Source organism: Caretta caretta, chromosome 3 (assembly GCF_965140235.1).
Source record: "Caretta caretta isolate rCarCar2 chromosome 3, rCarCar1.hap1, whole genome shotgun sequence".
Classification (NCBI taxonomy): Eukaryota; Metazoa; Chordata; order Testudines; family Cheloniidae; genus Caretta; species Caretta caretta.
In genome coordinates this window covers 77,351,195-77,370,689 of record NC_134208.1, presented here as the reverse complement: position 1 = coordinate 77,370,689, position 19,495 = coordinate 77,351,195, and the positions used below count along the sequence as shown (strand labels likewise).

General features: G+C 39.8%; 1 protein-coding gene across 1 annotated transcript in view; it reads left to right on the top strand.

Annotated features, from left to right (window-relative positions):
- Positions 1-19,495, top strand: part of ASCC3 (activating signal cointegrator 1 complex subunit 3) — a 514,213-nt gene that overhangs the window by 374,410 nt on the left and 120,308 nt on the right. The window contains exons 20-24 of the mRNA XM_048844924.2: positions 668-844; positions 4,285-4,510; positions 11,508-11,662; positions 14,020-14,118; positions 16,095-16,263. Of these exons, the coding sequence (XP_048700881.1) occupies positions 668-844; positions 4,285-4,510; positions 11,508-11,662; positions 14,020-14,118; positions 16,095-16,263 (826 nt within the window). The remainder of the gene's footprint in view (positions 1-667; positions 845-4,284; positions 4,511-11,507; positions 11,663-14,019; positions 14,119-16,094; positions 16,264-19,495) is intronic.

Genomic DNA, 19,495 nt, shown 5'->3' with positions numbered 1-19,495 from the left:
TTCCCTGTAGGGGCCAAACATTTACTGTCTTTAAATAAATTTTAGACTGAGACTGTCAGTCTCAGTAGATTTATGGTGTGTTTTGCATTCTCATCAGTGAGAATGTAAAATGCTATGCATTATTCAAACTGTAGATATGAATATTTCTTTACTTGTATTAAGACTTAATCTTATTAACAGAGAAAACTGTAATATCATGAATCATAGTACTTTACAGTTTTGAGCTAAGAACATATTATGCTACATACACATTATATGACTATAATGAATGCATTTAATGTTAATTCAAATTTTCCCTAATCCAGATGGACAGAGGTTTTACTCTGGTCAAATAAAAAATGAAATCTCATCAGATGGAGGATGGTAGGGTCAGAAGATTCAATTTTTGTGGCATATCAAATTTCTGTGTGTCAATGGCAACCTTAATTGATGGTGATGAATAATAAAATGTAATTGTGTCACTATTAAGATAGTTTCAATTAAGTTCTATTAGCTACAGTCTGGAAGACTTGGGTTTTTTTTTGTTTTTTTTTTTGGGGGGGGGGGTTGTGTGTAAAACTAGACTCTGTTTAAAATAATGTTTCTAAGAGATAATGGAAATTTAATTTAGTGTGAAAGTTTTTACCAACTTACTCCAACCTCTTCAAACTTATTTATTGTGTTTTAGGTAAGAGAAGAAGAAATAGAGGAACTGGATGCCTTACTGAACAATTTCTGTGAACTTTCTGCTCCCGGAGGTGTAGAGAACAGTTATGGAAAGATAAATATCCTCCTTCAAACATATATTAGCCGAGGAGAGATTGATAGTTTCTCCCTTATTTCAGACTCTGCATATGTTGCACAGGTAAAATAAATAAATAAATAAATAAAATCTCTTCATTTGTCTTTCTTCACATCTTTCATTTACCCAGCTATATGGATAGCTATGTGGGCCCAGATTTTCAAACATATATGCACATATGATTTGAAAATCTGAGCACTAGCTTTTGAGATTTCAACACAGAATATGTTTGATTTAGTGGAAAATAATTGCTAAGTGCTAATTTAGGAGGCCAAGTTGTACTTTTTTAGTTGAGTTTGAATTAGTTTTCCAGTATAGTAGCCATTAACTGTTGTTTGTTATCTTTCATAGTTTAGATTGCAGTTGCATACAAGATGTTAGCCTTAAACCTCAGTGTTTCCTAAATTTACCAAAAAGTGTAAATCCATTTAACTTTCTTGCATTCTAATTTTATATGTTTGTTTTGCAAAGCATTATAAAATTGGTTTACACCAGAATATGTTCTATTAATATTGGTTTTACAAATCTTAAGTAGGTTGCATACACACTTGTCAGAATTGGCTTTAAGTTCACACCACATACCATTAAACGGCTAGATTGACCCTAGAAGTTCACCAGTCATATACAGATTGGCATTTGCTTAATTTGAACATACACTTATTTGAAAGGGACTAGCCTGAATGATCTTGCAGAGTGGCAAAACATAACTTCAAGCTGATTGTGCATTGTGTCTGGTAGTGTTTAGACTTGAAATTTAAAAAACCTGAAAGGGGATACCAAACATTATGGAAGACCTCTCCACAGTTGGGGGAACTACACTATGTTGACACCCACACAATAATAGCAGACTAGTCCATGCTCTTGCTTGATAGCTCAGTTTAACACCCCAAGTGGTCATCAGCTTGATGGGTTGTTTGGTCATCACATAGATACCACAGCACTGGAAATCTATGGAATATTGCTGTTTCTTCACAAGTCTAGGATCCATCCCAGGAAGTCAGTGGGCCACTTGAAATTTGTCTTAAAAGGGCATCTGTTAACTGGCTTGAGGACCCTAAAAGAGGCAAATGACACCGCTCATAAACAATTCCATATGTCAACCAATAGTAAATGTATATAGTGGGTTATAAGGTTGTGGCTTTTGGGACAATTAGGAGTATTTCTGTCTCTTCATTAAGCAGCAGCAGCATAGTATGTTCCGACATTGTGCTGTCAGATCTTGCCAAACCATTTTAAGAAGAAATAATAAAAATTGTATTTAAATTATATTAAGGATGAGAGTTAAACACTTAAAAGCATAAATATTCTGAGTTAAGGTCGTCATGCCATCTTCGCTTGTTTCCTTGTGTTCAGGTTTTACAGCACACATGGGCTTGCTGAGATCATTATACATATCATAAAGATTGTGATATATGTACAACAAGATCATTTTAAGAGAGGTCTCTCAATTTCAGTTTATAGCTTTTATTTGTCTCTTTCAACTGTAGCATTTTAAAGCAGGTGGTGTGGTCCCATACGCAGGTGCCCAATTTATAAATGTGTATAATAATTTACGTGAGGACATGAGTGGTAGTGCTTAGAATCACAATTTTTAAATTGCAGTTCTACTCCAAACAGTGACTACAGTAACGCCTCACTTAACATTGTAGTTATGTTCCTGAAAAATGCGACTTTAAGCGAAACGATGTTAAGCAAATCCAATTTCCCCATAAGAATTAATGTAAATAGTGGGGTGTTAGTTTCCAGGGAAATTTTTTTTGCCAGACAAAAGACATTATATACATTTTAAACAATTTTAAACAAGCAATTGAATACAGGTATACGTTTTAAGCAATTGTAAAGAAACAATTTAATACTACAATCCCCATTGCTGAGTATGAAGCAATGGGATGTGCAGGCACAGGCACTGCCCCTGCCCACTGGCACTGCAGACAATGAGGCAGGCAAGGAGTCTGAAGGTGCCGTAGGCTAGGAGAAGCATGTTGTGCAGCAGCAGCTTCCCCTATTGTGCAAGCACCAGGGGCGGGGGACTCAACCCTCAGCCCGCCCACTCCACCCCTTCCCCCAAGCCCCCAGCCTTAGCCCACCTCTTCTCCCTCCCCCCCACCTCCTCCCCCTTTACTCTGCACGCCACGTCCTTGCTCCTCCCCGTTCCCTCCCCTGCCTCCTGCCCGTGGCAATCAGCTGGTTTGCGGCATTCAGGAGGGATGGGAGAGGAGCAAGGACTCAGCACGCAGGCTCCCCCTCCCTCTCCTGCCCACGGCAGTCCGCTGGTTTGTAGCATTCAGGAGGTGGGGAGGGAGGGGGAGCCTGTGCGCCTAGTCTTCGCTCCTGCCTCCTGAATGCCGCAAACCAGCTGATTGCCATGGGCAGGAGGCGTGGGGAGCAGGGGGCAAGGTGCTGATCTGCGGGGTCTGCTGGTGGGACAAAGCAGGCAGCCAAACGACACTATAGCGGAGCATTGCACAACTTTAAACAAGCATGTTCTGTAATGGATCAGGGACATAAGATCGAAACAACGTTAAGCAAGAGGACATTAAGTAGGGAGTTACTGTATTTTAAAAAAATTGTTCCTTCTACCTCAGTAGAAGAGTAGTAACTGCGTGCTTTAGTGACAAAATATTTTAGTACCTGGTTTTTTTTAAATTCCTTTTAGCACTGCAGAGCCAGCACAAAGTGAATGCTATTCTGCTCAGTGAGTCATCAACAGAACTACTAGCTCATTTCTCACTGTAAAGTCAGATTCTTCCCTCAGTTACGCCTAGGCAATCCCACTGAAAACAATGGGCTTGCATGGGTGTGTAATTGGGCAGAAATGGGCGGCAAAATATTTGTCATTGCCATGTTAGATGAGTATGGATGGATAGATTATTTTTTTATATACAGTCTATGAAGAATTAATCTTGATGTTGAGATTCTAAGTTAAGTTTGCAGGGAATGCAAATAAAAGAAGAAAGCAAACATTTTTATAAACTAAGTAAAAGTGATTGAGAAGTCATTGAGACACAGTGAGCAAAACCCCTGAGTGCTGGTGTAACTATGATCAAAACCAAGGACAGGAATCCTGCAGTAGACCTAGCAATTGAACCTACTTCTTCTGACTACCAGACTTGGGTTTTAACCACAAGACCATGTTCCCCCTCAGCATGAATATCCAATTTTAAATTTTGAGCACGGTCAGGGTTATTGTAACAAAAAAAAGTATTACTATCAACAATTGTTTCTGTTTACTATAACAGTATAACTTTAATAATTGTTTAATTGTATGTATTTACTGTCATCATCCCATTAAGTAATGATGAAGCACTTTTAAGAGATGCAATTAATCATTAGGTAGAAACTGAAAAATAAATTTTTCAAGAATATTTTAGCTAAAACTTAACAATAAAAATATGTTGTTTTGGGAGTCTGATAGGAAAAAACATAGTATAGATGCTGTATCCAATGAAAAATGTTTGATCTGAATCTAATATTTTTCTTTGTCTCTATGTTTCACTCTGTAGAATGCAGCTCGGATTGTTCGAGCCCTTTTTGAGGTTGCTCTTAGGAAACGATGGCCTGCAATGACGTACCGGCTACTGAACCTCAGCAAAGTCATTGACAAGCGGCTGTGGGGCTGGGCCAACCCTTTGCGACAGTTCTCAGTGTTGCCACCATCAGTCCTCGCAAAGCTGGAGGAAAAGAATCTCTCTGTAGATAAGATGAAGGACATGAGGAAAGATGAAATAGGTAAAAAACATAATAAGTAATGTTCTGTTTAAAAATTGAACTCTGTGTTCTCCTCTTTACATTGAGTAGGAACTTACTATTAATCCCATTGATTTCTGACAGTTGATAAACCAGGTCCTTCGTTACTTACAACTTGAATACTGTTTATGTGAAAAAGAGTGAAAGTGGGGAATTATAACAAAGGACACTACCAATAAGTGGTTCATGCCTGCTTCTGAATGATCGCATTCAATTTCATTTAACCTGAGGAGTTCATTGCCACAAGATTATCATTCCAGCCAAGAGTTTAATGGAGTTTAGTAAAGGATTTGATATATATCAGTAATGAGGACATCCACAATTACATTTATAGGAATAAAAACAATATTAGAAGGTGTATATAAACGCTTATGCATTAGCTAGCCACCAACTGATGGGGTCGGAGGGAGAGAGTTAAGAAGAATTTTTCTTTATTTTAAATACTTTTTAACTTGTTACCCTTACTTTGGAGGGATATTTTAGATTCTGGCCTTCAGTCTGCATTTCCAGGCCTCTGGTCCAAGGTGATACTTTTAACAGCATTTTTGTTATAGAATAATCAGGGTTGGGGCACTTTTAACTCTGTCTGTTACAAAAAAGTAGACTGGAATTTTCAAATAGTTCCCAAATGTACAGTGAAAATAGACATTTGGCATCTTTTCAGTCTTGGACTGGCTTGACTCAGCAACCACAGATGACCTTTGTTTGCAGTCTGCAAGTGTTCAGATCACTTCCAAGATAAGGCCCCGATCCCACAAATACTTATGGTACTTGATTCATATGAGTAGTCCCAAAGTTAAGCACCATGCATAAGTGTGTGCAGGATATGGGCCTATGTTTTTATTTTCAAAGTTAAATCGGGTGCTTAAAAGAAATCTCCAAAGGTTTTATATCATCACTAAATGTAGTATCTATGTATGTGTGTGTATTCTGTGGCTTTTCAGATCAGCTTCTGTACCTTATGTATTATAATAAATCAATTTGTACTTTCACAGTATTATTTCAATGCTTAATACTAGTATAATATGGCAGTGAATATGGCCCTGCTCTTTTTTTAAAAGAAAACTGCCCTATGATTTTTCTGGAACACAAGATGCTTGATTAAAAGACATGGAAAGAGTTTCACTCTCCTAAATTTCAGTGTGAATGGCACTTAGCATTGAATTATGAGTTTAGGTATTTTTCTACATGTATATAGAATCTACATAGTTATATTTTAAATGGACTACTTTTCGTGTGTAAGCAGATGGAGTCTAGTATTTTAACATGGGAATAGATTATTAGTGATTAGATACTGTGGTAATGGGTGTCCTATAGTCCTATAAATGCCTAGGAAAAATACAAAGTGCATCCCTGAGAGCTGTTACTTATTTAATGTCCTTCTCCCTATCTGCTTTCTATCTCCCTCCCTCCAAGACGTTGGAGAGAGAGGGAAAGCATTTGCTGGCCTGCCAGCCATCCTTTTTCTTAATTTAGAATTCAGTGCCACATTGAAATATGGAAAGAGAGCATTTTCAGGCTGGTAGCTTGTTTTCAGCACCTCTCCGTATTAGTTTCAATATGAGCCCCCTCACCGCTTCTAAGTAGCAGGGTGACTTGAAGTAAAAAGAGAGGAGTTGGCTGGCAGGGAAACCCTTCCAGCATCCCTGTGTAACGATGCTGGTTCTAGCTGGACCCAACTGAGAGTGCCAATTCAGGACAAATTGCTTCAAGCAGGGCAGTTACAGCCCAAGGCTGGGGTTTCTGTGCACACCAAGGCAAACCAAATCAGCCAAACAGAGAAGACTTTGGTTTTACCCCACTGGCTAACCACAAGTCACACAAGCAAATCCCTTAGGCACTCCAGTTTCCCAGTATCACTCGTTATGGGGACAAATGGTTATGAAAACCAATACCCCAGTAAAAGAAAAAAGGTTCTCTCAATTCCAAAGGACCAAGCCCCAGACCCAGGACAATATACAAATCAGATCCTACCCACAAATCACGCTGTTGCCAATCCTTTAGAATCTAAAATCTAAAGGTTTATTCATAAAAGGAAAAAGATATAGAAGAGAGCTAGAATTGGTTAAATGAAATCAATTACATACAGTAATGGCAAAGTTCTTGGTTCAGGCTTGCAGCAGTGATAGAATAAACTGCAGGTTCAAATCAAGTCTCTGGAGTATATCCACAGTTGGGATGGGTCTTTCAGTCCTTGGTTCAAAGCTTCAGTGTAGCAAAGTTTCTCCAGAGGTAAGAAGCAGGATTGAAGACAAGATGGAGGAGCTGCAGCAGCTTTTTATATTCTCTTGCCATGTGGTCTTCCTTTCTTTGTTTCAAAGACAAGCTGTCCATCACATGGCCTGGAAAAACCTCAGAGTTCTGTCCAGAGGCATGTCCCTGCATACCTTGCTGAGTCATAAGGCGAGTCTGCCTTCTCTCAATGGGTCACTTGTATAGCTGATGGTCCTTAATGGGCCATCAAGCAGGCTAGGCAGAGCTGACACCAACTTGTCTGGAGTGTTCCACAGAAGCATAGCACAAGTTTGAAATACAGACAGTATAGATACAATATTCATAACTTTAACTATAAAAATGATACACACATATAGACAGCATAATCATAACCAGCAAAACATAACCTTGTCTTAGACACCTCATTTGACCCCCTTTATACAAGATTTGGTGCCGCTACAGGACTTTGGTTGCAACAATGATCTATACGGTCCCAGCTTATGTCAATAATGTCACATCCTATTCTAATGGGAGATAGAGAAAGACTTCAGGTTAATAGGGTAGTAAGAGAGAGCCAGCATAGATTTGTCAAGAACAAATCATGACAATCCAACCTTATTTCCTTCGACAGGATTATTGGTCTAGTGGATAGGGGGAAGCTATAGACATAATGGATTTTGATTTTAGAAAGTCTTCTGGTACAGAGTAACAAGGCATTCTCATAAGAAAACTAAGGAAATGTGGTCTAGATTAAATTACTTCAAGGTGGATGCACAACTGGTTGAAAGACCATACTCAAAGAATAGTTTCCTACGGTCAAACTAGGTGGATGTATCTAGTGGGGTCCTGCAGGGTTCTTGTCTGGGTCAGGTACTGTTCAGTATTTTCATTAATGGCATGGATAATGCAGTGGAGAATATGCTTATAAAATTTGCAAATGACACCAAACTGGGAGGGGTTGCAAGCACTTTGGAGTATTGGAAGACAAGATTAGAATTCAAAATGATCTTGATAAATTGGAGAATTGGTCTGAAATCAACAAGATGAAATTCAGATAAGACAAGTGCAAATTACTACACTTAGAAAGGAAAAGCCAAATATACAAGGACAAAATGGGGAGGAACTGGGTAGGCTGTAGGAGTAGTAGTATTGCTGCTGAATGCAGTCAGGTTTATAGTGGGTCACAAATTGAATGAGAGTCAGCAATGTGATGCAGTTGCAAAAAAGGCTAATATTCTGGGCTGTATTAACAGAAGCGTATGCAAGACATGGGAGATAATTATTCTTTGAAAACTCATGGCGATCAGGGGAGGTCCTGGACGACTGGAAAAAGGCTAATGTCATGCCCATCTTTAAAAAGGGAAGAAGGAGGATCCTGGGAACTACAGGCCAGTCAGCCTCACCTCAGTCCCTGCAAAATAATGGTGCAGGTCCTCAAGGAGTCAATTCTGAAGCACTTAGAGGAGAGAAAAGTGATCAGAGTCCTGCACTTAGGATGGAAGAATTCCATGCACCGCTACAGACTAGGGACCGAATGGCTGGGCAGCAGTTCTGCAGGAAAGGACCTAGCGGTAACAGTGGACGAGAAGATGGATATGAGTCAACAGTGTGCCCTTGTTGCCAAGAAGGCCAATGGCATTTTGGCCTGTATGAGTAGGGACATTGCCAGCAGATCGAGGGACGTGATCATTCCCCTCTATTCGACATTGGTGAGGCCTCATCTGGAGTACTCGCAACGAGAAAAGGAGTACTTGTGGCACCTTAGAGACTAACCAATTTATTTGAGCATAAGCTTTGGTGTGCTACAGCTCACTTCATCGGATGCATACTGTGAAAAATACAGAAGATGTTTTTATACACACAAACCATGAAAAAATGGGTGTTTATCACTACAAAAGGTTTTCTCTCCCCCCACCCTACTCTCCTGCTGGTAATAGCTTATCTAAAGTGATCACTCTCCTTACAATGTGTATGATAATCAAGGTGGGCCATTTCCAGCACAAATCCAGGTTTTCTCCCCCCCCCCCCCCCCCCCAAAACAACCCCACTCTCCTGTTGTTGTTGGTTTGTTTTTTTGTTTTTTTGGGGGGGGGGAGAAAACCTGGATTTGTGCTGGAAATGGCCCACCTTGATTATCATACACATTGTAAGGAGAGTGATCACTTTAGATAAGCTATTACCAGCAGGAGAGTAGGGTGGGGGGAGAGAAAACCTTTTGTAGTGATAAACACCCATTTTTTCATGGTTTGTGTGTATAAAAACATCTTCTGTATTTTTCACAGTATGCATCCGATGAAGTGAGCAGTAGCCCACGAAAGCTCATGCTCAAATAAATTGGTTAGTGTCTAAGGTGCCACAAGTACTCCTTTTCTTTTTGCGAATACAGACTAACACGGCTGTTAACTCTGAAATCTGGAGTACTGTGTCCAGTTTTGGGCCCCACACTACAAGAAAGATGTGGAAAAATTGGAAAGGGTCCAGCGGAGGGCAACAAAAATGATTAGGGGACTGGAACATATGACTTATGAGGAGAGGCTCAGGGAACTGGGATTGTTTAGTCTGCGGAAGAGAAGAATGAGGGGGGATTTGATAGCTGCTTTCAACTACCTGAAAGGGGGTTCCAAAGAGGATGGCTCTAGACTATTCTCAGTGGTAGCAGATGACAGAACAAGGAGTAATGGTCTCAAGTTGCAGTGGGGGAGGTTTAGGTTGGATATTAGGAAAAACTTTTTCACTAGAAGGGTGGTGAAACACTGGAATGCGTTACCTAGGGAGGTAGTGGAATCTCCTTCCTTAGAAGTTTTTAAGGTCAGGCTTGACAAAGCCCTGGCTGGGATGATTTAGTTGGGGATTGGTCCTGCTTTGAGCAGGGGGTTGGACTAGATGACCTCCTGAGCTCCCTTCCAACCCTGATATTCTATGATTCTCTGTTTGGCCCTGGTAAAGCCTCAGCTGGAGTACTATGCCCAGGTCTGGGTGCCACATTTCAGGAAAGCTGTGGTAAATTTGGAGAGAATCCAGAGAAGAGCAACAAAAATGATTTAAAAAAAAAATTAGAAAACCTAATCTGTGAGGAAAGGTTAAAAAAAACTGCCCATATTTAGTCTTGAGAAAAGAAAATTAATTGGGGACCTGATAAGTCTTGAAATATGTTAAGATCTGCTACAAAGAGGACAGTGATCAATTGTTCTTTGTCTCCTGAAGGTAGGAAAGGTAGAAAGTAATAGGGTCAAGGGAGATTTTGGTTGGATAATAGGAAAAACTTTCCAACTATAAGGATTTTCCATAATTGGACATTTTTAAGAATAGGATAGTTAAACTCCTGTCAATATGGTCTAGATGTACTTGATCCTGCTTCATTACAGGGGCCTGGACTTAATGAACTTTTGAGGTCCTTTCTAGCCTTAAATTTCTATGATTCAGTAGGAATAAATGCTGCACTTTATGTGCAGATCCTGGATCCAGTCTGCCTAAAAATTAAACAAAAACAAGTTCATTTAAAAAAATAAAAAGCCTTCACATTGAAACAAAAGAGGTAATGAAAATCAAGCGTCTTCCCCTGGAAATTGACGGGAAGGTTTTTTTTTTACAGTTTAATTGATTGTCGTATTCTCTGAAAAAGTATTTTAAGTCTTTGTCGAATCAAGTAAGTTTTATACTTCTTTTAGTTAAAAATGCCTATTTTTAAGCAGCCAATTCCTTGGGTTAGCAGATTGTATGATTCTGAAATTTTGAGAAGTCACAGAAGTCATAGATTTTTCTTTTAACATTCTCTTGCTGTAACTCTAAAATAACACCACCACCATCACAGCAGATGGGTCCTAATTCTGCAATGACGTGTGCAGGCAGATCACTGTATAGACCCGCATGGGGTCTTCACACAGACTCAAGGGTTCACCGACATGCATCACATTGTAGAACTGATCTGCCTGTATAGTCTTATTGAGCTAACTGAACTGTAGGAACATCAATATTTTATATGCCTTCGGAAGTTTTGCTTTTGCCTGTAAAAAAAAAAAAAAAATTGACATTATAAGTAGAATAAGGGCAGTTCGGGACTGGAAAAGTTGCACCCATTTAAAGAAATTGATTTAAAATCAATCTAGTTAAAATGGTGCACACTCTTAATGTAGATGCACTTAATTTACGGATGTGAGCTAACTGATTTAAGCAAGGGTTAAACCTGCTTGTGTCTACATGAGGAGTTTGCCTTGCTTTAACTAGATCAATTTTAATTTGAGTAAGGCCTAGTCTACGTGATAACATTATACAGTTTTAACTAAATCCATTTACATATCAATTTAGTTAAATTCGTGCAACCCCCATGCATAGCTATCAGTTTAAGTGCCTCATATTGATGCAACTTAAGTAGTCAAGAATCAACTTAAACAAAATCATATCACCTCATGGGTTAGTATTTATGTGTATAGAAGAGACTATATGTTTTTCTAACTAGCAGGTCAAAAAGTCATAGAAGAAAAAGGAAACTATCTTGAAATAGCAAATTATGCAGCATGAATTCTTAATAGTTATTTTGACCCATTGGTAAAAGCCAGCAGGGGAGTTAATAATGTCTTTTTCTGAGCTGTAAATTGCTAATTCAAATTAAGTATTACAAAATATTCCAACATACCAGATCAAGAGAGTCATTTACACACAAAACAAGCAAGCAATAACATTCCTCTCTAAAACCCTATTTAAAAGTCTGATTTGTATTATTTTTCCTGTAAATCTACATTTGTTTCACCTGGTGTTTTCTTTGCAGGTCACATGTTGCGTCATGTGCATATTGGGTTAAAGGTCAAACAATGTGTCCATCAAATTCCCTCCATTACAATGGAAGCAGCTATTCAGCCAATTACACGTACTGTACTCCGTGTTAGGCTGAACATCACTCCTGACTTCAAGTGGAATGATCAGGTAAAAATTAAGAAGGGAGTGGGGAAAAGCGCTCTTCCAGCTTTCAGTAATTAAGGTGAAGATTATAGTGAGAATTTAGCTATTTGGATAATGTAAAAAGGTCATTTTAACTATTTATAAAGACAATGTGATCTACAGAGACGAATTAATTTTGAGATGCTTATGGAAGAATATATCTAAAGAAAGTATCCTTTTCTCATTCAAGTTAACTTAAATAAGACTACACTCTTTTGTAACTTCATAAAAGATTGTTTAAGGAACAGATGTTAATAGTGGGAAAATTTGTACATTTACATTTGTAAACTGCTCCAATGTGTAAGGACTTGTCTACATAGGAAAATTATATGGATATAAGCTGGAACTTATATTCACAGGCAATATAACAAGGTGAGAATTTAAACTAATATTGTTATACCTGTATGATACCACCATCGCCCCCCAAGTGGACACTTTTATTCTGTTTAGCTTATGTCACTTGGGAAAGAGTTTAAGCTAAACTAGAAAAGACAGTCTTATAATGGAATAATAGTGCCCACATGGAGCTGTTATATGGGCATAAGGTAAAACTCTTCCATGAAGATAAGGCCTTGGGCACAAACAGGCTTTTCTTCTCTGTTAGGCACATATATCTCATTCTCTTCCACCTTTATGAAATTGGAGAGGTTGTACTTCTGAAAACTAGCAACTAAACACCTGTTCTTGGATTAAGGTTCAGGTTCTAGAACTCCATTTTCAAAGCCTACCCCTTTTATTAAGCAAAAAAGTGCACGTATCAAATTGATCTTGACCACAAAGTGAATATAGTAGACTTTTGTTCTAAAAATAGATTTACACCCTTTTTTAAAAATTGTTTTCCCTGGTCATAAGGGCTTTTACTTTTTCTTTTGGAAAGCTTTTCTGTCTTAGATTGTGAATAGAAGGAGTGGTGATCAAAATAACATGCAGTTTCTTTCTATTCACTTCCTTGACTGATTACAAAAATATCTTTGAATGAATTCCTAACCTAATCTTGCACCAACTAATTTTGGTGACTTAATTTTGTACATGTACTGTTTTATATTACAAAAGGAGATAATTTGAAACATTTAGCTGAGTCTCTATCTTGCATCAGTATTACCAATACAAAGTTCAGTACTGATGAGCCAATATATCATTAAGGACAAAACAGTTTAACGCTTGTTCTTTAACTTGAATCCATTTACAGCAGTTCCTTCCCAAAGCAAACCATAAAGTATACCAAAGAGGTCTATACTTGGAAAGAGGAAGCATTAGGGAAAATAGATTTTTGCCCAAGCTTATTGCTGTGACCTTTGACACAATATCTCTTAATGGTTGCTTTGGAAACATTACAAACATTGTGTCAGTTTGTACTATGGAGCTCTTAAAATGTAAATACATATATTTGTATTAATCAAATCCTGAAAATGTTACTGCCTTTTTTGCTTTGCTGTGACTCTGTTTGTATCCAGTGAGCTTATCATTAATTACGAAAGAAACTTTATTATAGTAAATAACTACAATGATTTAAATTAATTATCATTAAAAATTAATCATTATTTTAAATTTAACAGTTGACAAAGTATTAAAGAATTGCTTTCTCATCAGCATACTACTACTATGCTGGTAAGCTGCCCAGAAGACGACAGTGGCAGCTGTCATCAGCACAAAAACTGACTGCAAGGGAAGCCTACCCGTAATAAAACTAAAAATGCACCAGCAAAATCAGAATTGTAAATATCCAAGTACTTAATTGAAATGCAGTCACTGATGGCTTATGAACCCATCAACTGTACGTTTTCTGCCCTGGATGAGTGTGTGTAAGACAACACACCATCTAATGCAAGGCCCAAAGAGGATGGTAGTCATAGATGTTCTTGCCTGAAAGATTAGAGGGGTCCAATAAAAACAATTTCCACTGTAGCAGCCTGTAGGGAACTTGGAGGGAGGATCACAAGTTGCTGGAGGAAAGAGTTTTTGGAAAAGTCTGTCTGTGTGCACATGGCTTGAATGCTAGCTGCAGTAGCAGCACCTGAAAATAGTTCTCTTAATAAAAAGACAAGTTAGTTTTAGAAACATGGAGTTTTCTTATGTTATTACCCAGTATTTGAAAAACCCACAGAGACAGAACATTCACTCCTGCTTATATTATATATAATGTATCAAACCGGTGCAATTATAGATGACTAATTTCAAATGGAAGGGTTTCATCAAAAGTTTTACATTGCTCCCCTGATTTTGTCATATTTTCTATGTAAAAAGTAAACCCACGCCTTACTGAAATATATCCCCAAATATCCAGTGTGTTCTGAGAGGTCTATGGAGTGCTTGTAACCAGGGAGCCTTTTCTCTTCTTTTAGGTGCATGGCACAGTTGGAGAGCCCTGGTGGATCTGGGTGGAAGACCCCACTAATGATCACATTTATCATTCAGAGTATTTTGTCATTCAAAAAAAGCAGGTAACTGTGTCCTTATGCAGAATTTCAAAGCATGTAAGAAAAAAAATCTGGCAGGTAGTTTGGGAATAATTATTATAAATCTCTGTGTTGTCCCAAACCTGAAATTTATACAATAACATTGCCAAATTTTCAAAATCTGTTGTCTGCCTTTCAGTTCTAGATGCATCTGCTAAAATTGGTCTTTGACATGAGTGTTCACTAGTATTGTTACAAAAATAAAATCCATTAAAGGATTTGCCTCTTTCTCTGGCTTCTCTGATGGACAGTTATTTGCAGATGAAAAATCAAATCTGTAATGCTTTTTTTTATTAGGATTGTAAATACACATTACTCATTGCTGTTCCATCCCAACAGATACATAAAATAACTTAATGGCCAAGAGCCTGCCCCTTTTGAAGCCAATGGAAGTAGAATCTTCTCCTAAAGTTGAAAAGGGAGGGATCATCTACCTGTTATCTATGTTTTCTACACACATGCATGAACATACTGTGCTTCATGTTGTGCATGTACTTTATTTCCTTGTGGTGCCCGTGCTTGTGAAAGTATGGCAAACTGTTTTAGCTGTTGTGACAGGGTCGGGCCAGATGGCTACAGGAGAGTAATAGAAAGCAGATATATTAGCCCCAGGCTAAGCATGTCCCTTTTCCCTGGGTAAGGTAACAGAGAAGGTTCCAGAACAATCAGGAACCTTCTAGAGACAATTAAGACAGACAGGCTGATTAGAACATCTGCAGCTAATCAAAATATGATTGCTCTCTATAAATATATCAGAGGGATAAATACCGGAGAGGGAGAGGAATTATTTAAGCTCAGTACCAATGTGGACACAAGAACAAATGGATATAAACTGGCCTCCGGGAAGTTTAGACTTGAAATTAGATGAAGGTTTCTAACCATCAGAGGAGTGAAGTTTTGGAATAGCCTTCCAAGGGAAGCAGTGGGGGCAAAAGATCTATCTGGCTTTAAGACTAAACTCGATAAGTTTATGGAGGAGATGGTATGATGGGATAACATGGTTTTGGTAATTAAATATTCATGGTAAATAGGCCTAATGGCCTGTGATGGGATGTTAGATGGGGTGGGATCTGAGTTACCCAGGAAAGAATTTTCTGTGGTATCTGGCTGGTGAATCTTGCCCATATGCTCAGGGTTTAGCTGATCGCCATATTTGGGGTCCGGAAGGAATTTTCCTCCAGGGCAGATTGGAAGAGGCCCTGGAGGTTTTTCGCCTTCCTCTGTAGTATGGGGCACAGGTCACTTGCTGGAGGATTCTCTTCTCCTTGAAGTCTTTAAACCACGATTTGAGTACTTCAATAGCTCAGACATAGGTGAGAGGTTTTTCGCAGGAGTGGGTGGGTGAAATTCTGTGGCCTGCGTTGTGCAGGAGGTCAGACTAGATGATCATAATGTTCCCTTCTGACCTTAGTAACTATGAATCTATAAGAAGCTGCTAGAATCAATTAAGGCTGGCTAATCAGGGCACCTGGGTTTTAAAAAGGAGCTCACTTCAGTTTGTGGTGTGCATGTGAGGAGGTGGGAGCAAGAGGCACTAGGAGCTGAGAGTGAGAACATGGACTGTTGGAGGACTGAGGTGTAAAAGCATTATCAGACCCAGGAGGAAGGTCCTATGGTGAGGATAAAGAAGGTGTTGGGAGGAGGCCATGGGGAAGTAGCCCAGGGAGTTGTAGCTGTCTCACAGCTGTTCCAGGAGGCACTCTAGACAGCTGCATTGCACAGGGCCCTGGGCTGGAACCCGGAGTAGGGGGCAGGCCCAGGTTCCCCCCAAATCCTCCCAACTCCTGGTCAGACACAGGAGGAGTCGACCTGGACTGTGGGTTCAGAAAAACGGCCAAGCTGAGGGCTGCCCTGAAGCTCCAAGGTGAGCAAATCCGCCAATAAGCGCAAGACCCACCAAGGTAGAGGAGGAACTTTGTCACACTTTTAAAAAATGATTATCTATTCTTTGTTTACATCAGGTCATTCCTAAAGAAGTTCAGCAGCTGGTGTTCACAATCCCTATTTTTGAACCTTTGCCTTCCCAATATTACATTCGAGCTGTATCTGATAGATGGTTAGGAGCAGAGGCTGTTTGTATCATAAATTTTCAGCATCTGATTCTACCAGAGAGACATCCACCTCACACAGGTAAAGTTATAACTAGAAACCTTATTGTTTTGTTTCCTTAAAGATTTGTTTGAACTAGTCTTGCTAATATAAATTTTCATTATTTCCATGCAATAGTGGAAATCCAACTCTCTTAGTTTTAGTGAAAAAAGTGTGTGTAGGGAGGGGTTCATTTTTTGTCATGGATTTGTTTGTATTTTTGAGGCTAACAACAACCCTATTACTAACTTTAAATATGTTTGTCTTCACTTCCAAAAAGCTTAATTCTTCTTAACATATTCCTGCTTTTTAGTGACTCCATGCTCAACATCAAGAGCAGGAGAAGTATTATTGTATCATAAAAAATAAGCCAAATTGTGCTTTCTCATTTTTCTTAAATTGAAGTTATATTTTTCGTATGTGACTGCAAAATCATAATCTTATGTCTTAATGTTTCTCTAAAATTATGGATCCCCCATTCCTCTAACATTTGGCAGAGGAGAGCAGTTTATGCTGAACTTCTTTATAAATTAATTTCATTAGGCATACTATGCATGTCTCAGGGTTTATTTATAGGCCCACCTGTTCACTCAGCCAACAGTTCCTTTTCTCCTTGACTGTCTGTGGAGCTGAACTATCTGTTGCTTTAGATATTAGCTTGTCAGCTCTTCCATTTTATTTCCCATCATAGATAATGGTTTTAAATGGTAGCTTAAACTTTCTTACAAGGCTTAACAAACATTTTGTTAAGTATTGGATTATTTATTTTTCAATTTTTCTTGTGCTCATTTAGTACAGTAGATCTCTGAAATATTTTAGCATTGTCACAAGATTATCATTATTATATTGATGCATATTTTCAGGTAGCATGGTTTCATCAGACATATTATATAGTCACACCTCATATATTCTGTGTTCATTCCATGGCTACGTCTACATTTACGGCGACACATAGAAGTACAGACACTGCACACCCTAGCATGGGTATAAATAGCAGTGTACATAGTGAGGCACTGCTTAGTGAGTAAAGAAAATACACACCTGAACCTTAGGGTATATATCCTACACGGCTGTCTACATGCCCAAGCAGTACTTTTCACATCTACTGTACTATTTTTAGCAGTGTAGTGTCCCACTGCCTTCGTGCTGCCAGAGTCTTTCCCACCGCAGGGAAAGTCTCCAGCAGTGGGGAAAGGCTCTAGCAGGAGGAAGGTCCTCACTGCCTGTCTTTCCTTGCCGCAGGGAGTTGCTGCAGCTTTTCCCCACTGCCTCACCACTGCCAGAGCCTTTCACGCCACACATAGCTATACACCGCAGTGTAGATGCCACCCTACTTTTCATTGCAGCGAGTATCTACGCATACCCTACACACCGCCACAAGCATAGAAAAGGCGTATAACCAATTATCTGGAAGAGGGAGTACACAGCTCCTTAGTGAATGATTCATACTAAAGTGGATGTAATTACAAACTCCAGAGAGGACAGGAACCTGAATATAAGCATAAGTACTATATACGATATGATTTATTCTGGAAAAATGAAAGGTTAATATCTCCAAGGGAAATTAATTTAAAACACAATGGGGAAGAGTAAGCTGAAAAACAATATTAGTGAAAGAAACTTAGGGTATGTCTATACAGCAGTGTAAACTTCGGGTTAGTGCAACTCGAGTCAGCTGATCCATGTCAGGAAATTTTGGGCTTCAGCATCTACACTGCATTTTAACCCTAGGTTAAGGATTTTCTGACCCATAATTGAACCTAGGGCTCTGGCATCCACAATGCAGTGCCACAGACCTGAGAGTCTATCTCAGAGTGCATAGCGCCCCACTCCCATGTTGACACTGTAGCCCTCTGAATGTGTTGCACTGGGGGAAAACTCTACTGCCCACCTTGTTTCCTAACTGTGACAGTGCAATTGGTGGGACTTGGGTGCCCATAAGGAGCACATGATACATAAACTGCATAATTAGCTTCTTTGCTGGTTGTCTCAGTAGAATGACAGCAATTTGAGAAGTCTTTAAACTCAACTACCATCTCATCTGTGAATCAGGCTCTCCACCTCTCGGATGAGTCACCCTGGCAGGAAAATGCCCAGGTGGACCTGTTCTGAGCTAATTAGGACATCAGTCTCTAGGGCTGTCAAACCAGTAAAATGAATCATTGCAATTCTTAATTTTTGAAATGAGCTATTTTATAAAGGTGGTTTGGGTTTTTTGTTTATTTTTGTCTGTCTAATTTGAAGTTTGACATAAAATGTAGGTTTCAGCAGAAAAACACACATACCCCAACCTGGCTGCTGCCATCTGTGAAGTGCGTCCCCAGGTTCTAGCACCTCCCGGGAATCCCCAGGAGGCGCTGGGGAAGTTTTGGGGCTGGTGCCCACTCACTGCCTGCATAGTGTGTGTTGCGCGGGCGCTTCTACACAGCAGCCCCAAAGAGGGGGGGCAGCTGGGAGCAAGGGACAGAGAGCAGAGCGGTATCAAGCGGCTGCCCGGCAGGGAGGGGGAGCGGCTGGGGTATTGAGGGTTATCCTCTCCCAGCCATGTTGAGCCAGGAGCTCTGCCGCTCCCCCTTCTTGCAGGGTAGCTACTTAGTCCGTACTCCGCTCTCTAGCCATCGCTCCTGACCCCTCCACCCCGCCCTCCCTGGGGCTGCGTGTGCCACCCCAGTCAGCTCTCTTTGCTAAAAGCTTCTTCTGTTTGGTCTCTGTTGAGAACCCTCCAGGCTCTCTGATAATGTGCTTGCCAGACCAGTGTGCAGCAGGCAAGGGGTTAATGTTGACCACAGCTGCTGCTGTCTGCAAAGGGAGGTGTGGCTTCCGTTTGGAATAGAGTGCAATTGACTGCCCCACAGATTGTCAATATAGAGAGAACTAAGAAAGTTACCCCCAAGGAATTCTGGGATACATCCGGAAGACTTCTGGGACTCGAGTCACGTTGGGACCATGTGTGCACAGGAAAATAATAGGGTTCAGGCCCTAGGTCCTGTTTTAACACAGAATTGGACCCTCCAGCCCTGCAGGGACCCGAGATTCGAGCCTTGCGTTAACACAGTTGGTATATAGACACAAGGGGGGGGTAGGCTTGAGCTCAGGCTTACATTGCTGTGTAGAAATACCCTGAATAGCAAGAGTGGGCAGTAAATTAGACATGAACTTATACTGTGATATTGCAACAAAGGAGGACACTGCAATTTTAGGCTGCATAACCAAAGACATCACATCTGTGTGTCTCTGTTGTGGTCATTTTTTAATGTTCAGTTCTAGCCTACTC